Raw genomic sequence first — 10,538 nt, forward strand, 5'->3', positions numbered from 1 at the left:
GCTACCATGGTTTCTTTGTTGTTTTTTAACTGATACTGTGAATCAGATACATACAACTCAATATGCACACATATGTTGTATCTTCAAATGATTATGTAAATATATTTAATTCCATCTTATATGCTCTTGTAGCTTTATTCTGACTTTCTTCTTGGCATCATCAGGGAGGGATGTTCATTAGCTGAATCATTTGAGTTTACATTTTCTGTTTATAATATCACTATTGTATGCATGGATTTTGTGGATACAGTTGAACACTTCTTGATCTAAGAGCATGCCTTTCTTTCAGGCCCGGTGAAGAAGTCCCTAATCCCATCATTAAATAAAGTATGGGAAGACTGGATATAATCCATTCTACCACAGAATTCATTTTCATATGAAGTTCTGTGAAGTTAGTAATATGTGATCTGCTTTCAGAATATAGTGATGGAACATATCTGGGATAAGAGTTATAGATATTCTCGTTGTAAAAGAAGAAAAATTATCGAAAGAAGATATTAGTCAGGAGTTACAAGCAGCTTTGAAATCCTGACAGACAAATTCTGTAAGGTTTCATTTCTGGCCTGAGTCTTCATCCTTAGGGTCCATAGCTCCGCCCACTATTTCTGAGGCTTTTCCCTTGGCCTCTGTGCCTGTGAATTTAACTTTACAGGTTTTTTACATCTGTAGCTCTGGTCTTGGGGCCATTTATTCTTTTGCCTGAAGGATAGATGGCTCATTTCATAGCTGGGTATCTTTGTCAGCTTACACCTCTCTGTGGAAGTTTAGGAGTCAGGCACCAATCCTTTACTCTATCCTATCAGTCTGAGCCAGTGATGTTTCTGCTATTTAAACATTCTGAAAGGCTCTTGTACATGTCTGTGTTTTACCTGAGGTCCTTATGGATCTTTTCTGGATAATCTCTTTTTCTGCCTTAGCTTTTGCTGAGCTCACTGAGGAGATGCAGGATTTATATCATGCCCCTCAGAACTAGCAAACACTCGGCAGCACACGTATTCTCCTCTCTAGAGCTTGCTTTCTTAGCTACAGTTCTAATTTGCATATCTTTTGAGATCTGCAGGCCCAAGCATTTCTCAAAAATTCAAGTCCTAATCCCTTTTTATTTTTTCCAGTACTAGCTATTGAACTTGGAACCTCAAGCATACTAGGCAAGCACTGAGCTGAAATCTTAACCCTGAGTCCTTTTTGCTTAACAGTCTGCCCTCAGTTTTTCCCTTCCCTTCCATGGTGTGCTTAGCACTTTGCTTTGGAGTCTCTTCAGCAAAACTTCTTATAAACTTCTCCTTTGTATGCAACTACAGTATGATTTCTACCACCCCAAGCATTAGCTGGCCTCTGGTTTCTAACAGCATGTTTTTTAGGTCCTTCTGAACTCTCAGACTAGCAGCTCTGCTGACAGTCATATTTCTGTCAACTTTCTATTTACAGTATGGGAATTCTCTAAGTCAGTTTGGGGTTTCTCTACAGTACACCTCTATGTCTTTATTGGAGGAATTACTAATATCTACATTTCTACCGATAGCTTATTTAAGACAATGTAGGCTACTTCTGTCATTCACTTAAAAATTCTAGGCTTACTCCCAAGCCATTTACTTCCAAGCTGTTTCTACACTAGCATTCTGCTCAAGTCATAGTCTGTTTTCTCATGATGCTGTAGCAGATTAGCAAAAGCTTGGCAGCTTAAGACAATACAAATTCATTGTGTCTGTAGGTTTGAAATCTGAAATATGTTTCATTAGGCTGAAATCAGGTGTGTTTAGGGCCATTACACCATCTGGGAGAGGCCAGAAGAGAATCTGTTGCTTTCTTTTTTTCTCCTTTGGTGGCTGTTGGTAGGGACTGTTGGCAGTCTCTGACTTGTGGCTCCATCACTCCAGTCTCTGCCTCCATCTTCACCCTTAAGTGGATCACGTCTTACTTATTCTCTATGGATGCATGCATTTTGCAGTTAGGGCACTCCTCAGTAGTTTAGGAACTTGTCCTTATCTCATGATCTTTAATTTGACCACATCTGCAAAGTTCCCTTTTAATGTGATAAGATAGTATTCACAGACTCTAGGGATTGGGTTGTAGGTGTCTTTTGACAGCTTTTAGCCTACCCTGATTATGTATTTTTTTATGGTTACTATGTAGCCTGACTCTTGGAAGCATTAACATTAGAGATGGTAAGTATAAGAATGTGGTGTTTATTTTTCCAACTTGTAGAGCATTCTTTTGAGATTTATCGTAAAGGTTGGACTTACAACCACCAGTATTGTCTTACAAAGGGCCTTTTCTTGTCATTTTTCCCCATGCAAGGCTCATATTGTGGCTGTTTTGCTAGATACACTTTTTAGCAAATGGTGTTCTAATGTGCTGCTTAAAGTTTGCTTGAAATTGGGCTTTGGAGCAGCTTAATTAGATTACTTACCTCCTCTTCAATTTTCTAACAGTTTGATTTATAGTTCATATATATACAGCTTGTTTATTTATAACATAAATATTCAGTATTTTAAAAATACATTAATAGTCATTTGGTCACCATTGCAGTCAATTTTAGGATATTTTCATCACCTCAGAAAGAAAGCCCATTTCCTCCCAACCCTTTCAGCATTGGATAACCACTGATAATGTTTTCTGTCCTATGGATTTGCCTATTTCCACTTGTCATGTAGAGATCATGCATTGTGCTGTCTTTTGTGTCTGGTGTCTTCCATGTTGTAGTGGATAGCAATGTTTCATTCCTTTCTGTGGCTGAATGGTATTTCATTGAATAGCTATACCACGTTTTACACATTCATTCATTAGATGGTAGATATTTGTTTCTATTTTCTATCTTCCCACTTGTTAAGTCTCACTTTAAGTGAGAAATGAAGTACCTACATTGTCCATGATGGTGATGTTTGTGGATAACGCTAAGCTCTCTCATGAAAGCGCTTTCAAGTATTAAGTCCCTGGGCTCCTCTTCTGACTCCTTCTGCTCCACCTCTGGTGCGAAACATTTCCTTCAATATGAGGAAACTGTTTGCTGTGGAGACTGGCTTTCCTGGAGGGGAGAAGAAGCCACAAGGACAGAATCATTTATACACTTTAGAGAACAAAAGAAGCGTGAGACACAAAGGCAAGCACTCTTGTGTAAGGGACCATGGGACACAGAAACTGCAAAGTAGATAGACTGATTTCTTCCCTGAGATGATGGGCCTTTTGCTTCCTACCTGTGCATATTAGCCTTGTTCTGTTGCTGTGATCAAATACCCATACAGGGGTAAAGTTGCGAGAATACAGTCGTTTATGGCATTTATGGCAGGGAGGCCAGCCTGTCACACTGCTTTAGCTGTCTGAAAGCAGAGAGTGGGAGGAGGAAGTGGGGCTGGGCTATGAAAGCCTGACCTTAGAGCTCCAACCCCAGTGACAGTCTTCCCCCAGAAGGTCACCCCCAGAAGGTCTTATAACCTTCCCAAACAGCACCACCAGCTGGGAACCAAAGTTTGTGAATGCATAAGCCTATGGGGGACATTTTTCATTTAATCACAACATTGTCTTGTCAGCTAAAGTCAATAAAATCATTTAATTGTGAATTGCTAAGAACTTTCAAACACATGAACTGTTAAACAGTTTAAATGATAGATCTATTCTAACTGTTCCATAATTTATAGGTTTCTTCACCAACTAAAGGAAGAGAATTCTGAATTAATCAATCAACTGTGGACTGATATTCAGCAGAAAATAGCTACCCAGTCACAGAGAACTCCTCCAGGAACTCTACCCTTGGAGGTCTCAGCAGAGGAACAGAAAGGCTAGTTGCTCTTTTGCAGTTTTTCTAGTGGCAAACTTTCTTTGGTTTGTTTGTTTTTGTTTGTCTTGAACACAGTAAATTTCAAATGCTACTTAACTTTTGGAGTCTTTATATATTGACTAAACCTATTAGTGGAACTGTTTTTAGAGAAAGCTTACTCCCTTGAAATGCTTTTTGCTGTTTTCTTCCTTTCCAGTTGCTCTGAATGCCACGGATGCTGTCAAGAGAATCCATGCTGGTCTTCAGCCTGAGGAGGCTGCTGAGGCTTTAGACTCCAGCTATGTGGGACAAGTGCTGAACTCAAGGAAGCAAAAGCAGCTGTTAAGTAAAGGTCTACATTTTCTCACTTTACAAAGATGAATTGTTAAACATCCATCTTGTCATAGCTTTATTAATCACTCAGTAAATATTTTTTTCCTGAAACTCATCCATTTGGATTTATTTAAGTATGAGTTTGTTGAGGGGAAGGCAAGAAATCTTTTCTATTCCATATACTGTAAGAGAGAGAGTATCATAATATGTTAGTTATAGATGATGTAAACTTTGTAGGTTTGTATTATAAAATTGTGGTGACTTCTAACTTTTTAAAAATGGTGAACAAGTAAATGTTTTCTTGGTAATTTAGTAGTTGTAATTTTCCTGGTTTTGAAATAGAATGACTTTTGTTGTTTTCAGTGAAAAGGAAACCAGATATATGTGCTCCTTCCAAGCAGACGAAAAACATGTTATCCACCAGCACAACCTCTGCAGATTTACCAACCAACAATAACTCCAGCCTGGATATCCTCAAACACATGATAAATGAAGTGGAACATGAAATGGAAGAATATGAGCGGTGGACAGGGCGTGAGGTCAAGGGCCTGCAGGGTGGTCAGGGGCTCACAGGCTTCACCCTGTCACTGGTGAGCTCTCTCTGCCGCCTAGTTCGGTACCTTAAAGAGGTAAGAATACAAGATTATATGAATCTTCTCTTCAGGCGGAAATCTATGTAGATTCTTTCTCCTTGCTTAATGTACTGCAACCTCCAAATAAGGACAGCCAAATTTGAACAGTTTTATTTTACTGTTTTAGTATATCTGTAGTAAAATTTATGCTTGTAGTTCCTCTCTTATCATTAAACACATGCTTAGATAAATATTCTGATGTTACTGTGAGTTTTAATTGTGAGATAAATCTGCTATGAATAAAGTAATATCTTAGGCCAGTTACAAGTATTCCTACATGGGTATTTTGGTTTAATTAACACTGTTAACTGTAGCTTTATTACATTGTTTTCTTGCTGGCTGCTCCTATATCAGTTCCACTTGTAGAGTTGCTTTTCCTGCAATCTGTAAATTTCATAGGTGGAGAAACTGTTCCTGGTCTCCTGGAATGGGAGTTGTCTCATTGTGAAAGTAATTTATCGAATAAAGAATTGTTTAATTAGAAATTATAATCGGTTCTCAGGTGGTACAGAATTAGTAGGACATTTAATTTTCTATAAAATCTACTTAAGGAGCTAGAAGATAGCTCAGTTGCGAAAGTTTCTTACTTTGAAAGTATGTGGACCTGAGTTTAGTCCCCAAAGCCCTCATAAAACCAAACCAAACTAAAAAACCCAAAATAACCCTGGATCCCTGGGTATGGTGGTACATGCTTGTCCCAGCACTAGGGAAGTGAAGACAGGGCTATCACTGGGGCTCATTAGCCAGCCAGTCTAGCCAATTGGTGAGCTACAGGTCAATGAGAAGCCCTGTCTCTATTTCTGAGAATGACATTTGAGGTTTGCATGTGTGCATACCCTCACAAAAATGCATATATACACATTAAAAATCTACATAAGGCTTACTTATAATGTACTTAAATCTGTTGAACAAATATGACGGAAATGTTAAGAAAATTTTAATTTACACAGTAGTTCTATCACTGTAATTGACATGCCATCTGGGGCTGTTTTCCTAAAACTGCCTTATAATGAAAGGTTTGTTGTACTGTCAGACATGTAGAAGTCTTTTCAGTAGAGCCTTATTCTGTGATTATTTCATCCTTTCCTTCAGAGTGCTGTACACGTTTCTTTTACAATATGAACGGTATGATAGTTAGTGGGTGTCTTCTCCCCACTATTTATCTTTTATTCAGCTTGTTCTTTGACAGTTTCACACATACACAGTACCACCCCATCCTCTCTTACCTCCCTCTCACTTCTGTTACTTTCCCCACTCCAGATGCTTTTCTCTGAAGTCTGTAGTCCTTAAAAATGTGCTAATGCTTCGAAAGCATTGCAGGCTTAGTAGTATGTGCCATTTAACTATTTACTTACTTTCAAAGCTATGCCATTTAATAGAAATAGTCAATATAGTTGAATATACTTGTTTTAAATTATATTTTAACTATCAATTTTGATTGGCAATATATCAGAGAACATGAAATTCAAAGATAAAGATTATAAAATGAAAAACCTAATTCTCATTCCTAACTTGTAGTTACCCTATTTGTTTCCCTGTAGCCTATCATGACCAGATACAATGTGTTTTTCTATAGATGGTCTGTGTATTTAGACAGTATGCACAGCCCTTCACTTGTTAAATGGAAAAAAGTAGTTCTTCAATTCTATAAGTATCATTTATAAGAAGTGTTAACAGCTGTTGAAAGGTGGACAAGGACACAAAAGTGTATTTTTATTAACTAAATATAGCCTTTTAATGCAAGTTTTAAATCTCATCATCGTCATGGTTCATGTTTGTAATTATCTTTGCTCTCTTTGTAGAAATGTAGTTTTCACTGTATGATGCTGCTGGTGGGAGTTTATCTTCTTGTTTTTTTGTAGAGTGAGATCCAACTGCGGAAGGAAGTGGAGACACGGCAGCAGCTGGAACAGATGTTAGGTGATCATCGAGAGCTCATCGATGCCCTGACAGCTGAAATTCTCCTCCTTAGAGAAGAGAACAGTACCACGCAGGTATTCACATGCTCTCCCAAAGGCTCCGTGTTTAGTAGTGACCATGTCTGTGTGCATGCATGGTTCTCCTGGAGTTGCTGATGGCTTAGCCGCTCTGATGTGATCACCTGTCAGGCTCAGCAGCAGCAGTGGGTGTACACTAATGTTTGTTATGTCAGGTCCTGTAGTCAAAACTTAAATGGCACATAATATGCAGGGTAAGTTTGCCATTTCTAAGAAATATGGAGTGGGAATGACAGGATCTACATTTCAGTAGCCACCAATACCGTGGTCATTTATAAAGAGTGTGAAACAGTGTTCTGGTAGCCATTTGTCACTTTAGAGCAGAGGGTAGCTGAGCCTTTGAGCCCTCCTACAGTGATGGCAGATGCTACTTGTGGTTGTTTCAGTGGCTTCATATTTGACGTGCTGCTTGACTAATTGCTCTACAAAAAGGCACACAGTGTCTTTTCTAGAACACTGACTGCCTGCATGCTTCTTTACGTATTCTCTCTCCGTGTGTGCTGTGTGATTATACATGTTCATGTGTATGTGCAAGAATGTGTGGATGACAGAGGTTGATGTTGGTGTCCGCCTCACTCATTCTTCGTCTTATTTTTTGAGGTAGGGTTTCTTAGTGAACATAGAGCTCACTAGACTTTGGCCAGTGAGCTCAAAGAATCTGCCTGCCTCTGTGCCCCTGGCACAGGGGTTATAAACATATACTGCTATACCTGGGATTTCATATTGGTGCTGGGGATTTGAACTCAGGTCCTCATGTTTGTGTGACAAGCACTTTACTGACTGAGCTAGCCCTCTGACCCCCTAGGAAGTCTTCCTCTGCATGCTTTTGATGTGTTTCGATGTGGTATCATTGAATTTACCCACTTATGTTAGACTTACGTCAGTTCTCGTCACTGTGACCTTATTCTGCTTGAGAACATAGAATATTTTATCCATCTTATTGTTGGTGTGGGTAATTAATACTTGCAGGGTGCTTAAAGAACAGGTCAGGCAGAGGAAAAGTAAGGGCCGAGATCTTGAGGTAGAGGTATAATTGCATACCAGTGTGGAGGAAGTGAAGTGGAAAGAGAGAGAGCAGTCAGAGAAAAGATGGGAAAAGTACCGCACATAGGGCACTTTGCATGCTGGTTCAGGCATTGGGCAAGTGAAACGGGGACCACTGAAGAAAAGAGTCACGCTGTGACTTAAGTCTTAGAAAGCTCAGCTGGGCTACTGTGCATGCACTGTGCACCCTCAGACTAGTACATGCACTGCACTGTGCTATGTGTGACTAGAGCAGAGAGCCTCTGTTGGGTCGCTTAGTGCGGCCTGACTCAGGCTCTAACCATTAGGAGCTGTTTGAACAGTAATGTACTTAATTAGTGTTTATAAATACTTAATATATAAGTAGAAATAAAGAGCCATGCATTTATTTTGTTTTTAAATGACTACAGTTATTAGTGAGATATCTGTACCTTTCTGATACTGTACAACTATCCTAAGCTTAGAGTTATTTTGGACATCATTGTCTTTATTTCTTATTTCTTAGTGTGTTTCTACCCAGAACTTGTATTTTTAATATAGCTGTTTCCAGATACCTAGTCATAAGAAGATTTGATTACTTTTAGGTTGGCTTTCTCGTTATTGTTTGAGAGTTGGTCTTACTATGTAGCCTAATGTGGCCTTGACCTTGTGATCCTTCTGTCTCAGCTTCTTGCGTGCTAGAGTTCCAGGCATGTGCTGCCATGCTTGCGTAAGAAGATTTGATACTACTGAAAAGAATATAATGAAATCTCATTTTTAAATTGAACTGCCTCCAGTTAATAGTTGACTAATGCTGCATAGATGGTGCCTTTATTGGTTTCTCTTGAGAACTGAAGGTTTTCTCTGATGTCCCTGTGAAATCACTCCATTGGCTCAGATGTAATCTGCCTGAGAGGAGAGAAGTGCATCTAGGAGTTATGAGAGTGATTCAGATGGGGCATAGCAGCCTGTTCTAGAGTGGAAGTGGGAAACGTGTGAAGACAGCAAATTCAGAGTGTGTTTTGAAGGTCAGCCAATCCCATTGGAAATGTGGTAAAGACAAGAATGTGAGGGGGGGAAGCTAAAGGTAATTGTGCAGTTTGGGATTAGGCATTTAAAAGATGAAGCTGCTGTTTACATTGTAGAAGGATTCAAGAGGAGCTTATTAGCCTTTATATATACTGAGTTTGAGAAGTCTATTTGAGTCCTAGATGGTGATACTCAAAAGACCACTGAATATGTGAATATGAAATTTAGGGAGAACATGGCTGGTGATGTAAAGTTGTCTTATATGCTTTATTCATTGATACTACACTATTGATAATATTTCTGTCTGGACCATACCTACTTTTTTAGGTATGACGTATCGCTAGCTGTCATCACTGATTTCTCTTACTTTGTCTTTGTTATAAGGTCTTGGCAGTTACATACAACTCCTCTTTTCTTTTACCTGCCATTTTATATGCTTCTAAGAACAGTATGCCAATAGTCATGAAAGACTTGCTTTTTGTGGTTATAATCAGACTTGTTGATTTCACATTACCTTTTACATCTACAGTATGGAAAAGATAAAATCCATCTAAATTTCTGGACAAGGAAGTTGGCTTTTAATGTAAAAATGGAATTCTAAACATGTTCAGCTGTATGAGAGAGAGTAAACTTTAAATTAAAAATTACATAATATTAGTAGGTGTATATATGCATAGACAAATGTGAGTATGCGTAAAATACAATTATCTCTCATTTAAAATTGTAATCATGCTACATATAGAATGCTTTTCTTTTCTTTTGCCCTTAAAATTATTTCCTCTACATAATGATATGTTTTTATGACATTAAAGTTTATCCACTTAAATGCCCATGAATGCTCTATTGTGTTTGCCCTATCTATCACTCTTATTGTAGTCAGTCAGTAGAGATGATCTCTATGAAAAGATTTTATAAGTTAAAAGTTCTATTAAAAAGGTTAGGTTTAATTTTTATAGCAGAGTACTTAGTTATAGTAGTTAATGATTTATTTAATTATTTTGTCATCATGATACCTTTTGAGTATTTGTAATTACTAATAACATTGCTCTTGTGTCGCTATTTAAAGTAATGGTCTCTGTCTCCCTGTCTCTTTCTCAACACACATACATACTCACTCCCATCTCTGTATGGCTTACTCTTTAGATAATGACTGATGTCTGTTCTGCCAGTGACGTGTGATTTCCTTTAGGCGCGACTTCAGCAGTACATGGTCACTACAGATGAGCAGCTTATATCGCTGACACATGCCATTAAGAACTGTCCTGTGATAAATAATTACAGACAAGAAAGTCAAGCATCAGAAAGGGCACCTATGGGTAGAAGACTTGTGGATAATGTAGGTAGGTGGAGTCTTATTATTGCCAGACGGTCATTAAATTACCTAATGACCTTAGACTAGTAATAAGCAGAGAAGCTAGAGCTGATGGATTTGAAGAAGTGGCAGACTGTAATAAAATTTATATGAGGTCACTGTCTTCTGGTGGGCTTTGCTATTAGTATCTTGTTAATGTAATGTTGTTAAGCTTTGCTACTAAAAAGCCTTTAGTTACTCAAGGGTGAGAAACCCAGGGGTTATGGTGCTTTAAGGTTATTGAGAATTCTCATTATCGCCTGTTGGAAAGTCAGAAATGTTATGTAGGTGAAATGTGGCTCACATCTTCCTAAATCTCAGTCTTACAACCCTGTTTGGATAACTTGGAATGCACCATGCTGTTAGCACATGACTACGAAGTAGTTGTTGTTGTTATTATTATTATTATTATTATTATTATTATTATTATTATTATTATT

General features: G+C 38.2%; 1 protein-coding gene across 4 annotated transcripts in view; it reads left to right on the forward strand.

The window, feature by feature from the left end:
• The window catches only part of Spice1 (spindle and centriole associated protein 1), a 42,151-nt gene that overhangs the window by 20,518 nt on the left and 11,095 nt on the right, over positions 1-10,538 (forward strand). For all 4 annotated transcript variants that reach the window (XM_055625143.1, XM_055625142.1, XM_055625141.1 and 1 more), the window contains 5 exons: positions 3,636-3,775; positions 3,972-4,106; positions 4,451-4,716; positions 6,582-6,713; positions 9,937-10,087. In XM_055625143.1, the coding sequence (XP_055481118.1) occupies positions 3,636-3,775; positions 3,972-4,106; positions 4,451-4,716; positions 6,582-6,713; positions 9,937-10,087 (824 nt within the window). The remainder of the gene's footprint in view (positions 1-3,635; positions 3,776-3,971; positions 4,107-4,450; positions 4,717-6,581; positions 6,714-9,936; positions 10,088-10,538) is intronic.

This window comes from Psammomys obesus, unplaced genomic scaffold (assembly GCF_907164565.1).
Source record: "Psammomys obesus unplaced genomic scaffold, mPsaObe1.curated_primary_1811, whole genome shotgun sequence".
Classification (NCBI taxonomy): Eukaryota; Metazoa; Chordata; class Mammalia; order Rodentia; family Muridae; genus Psammomys; species Psammomys obesus.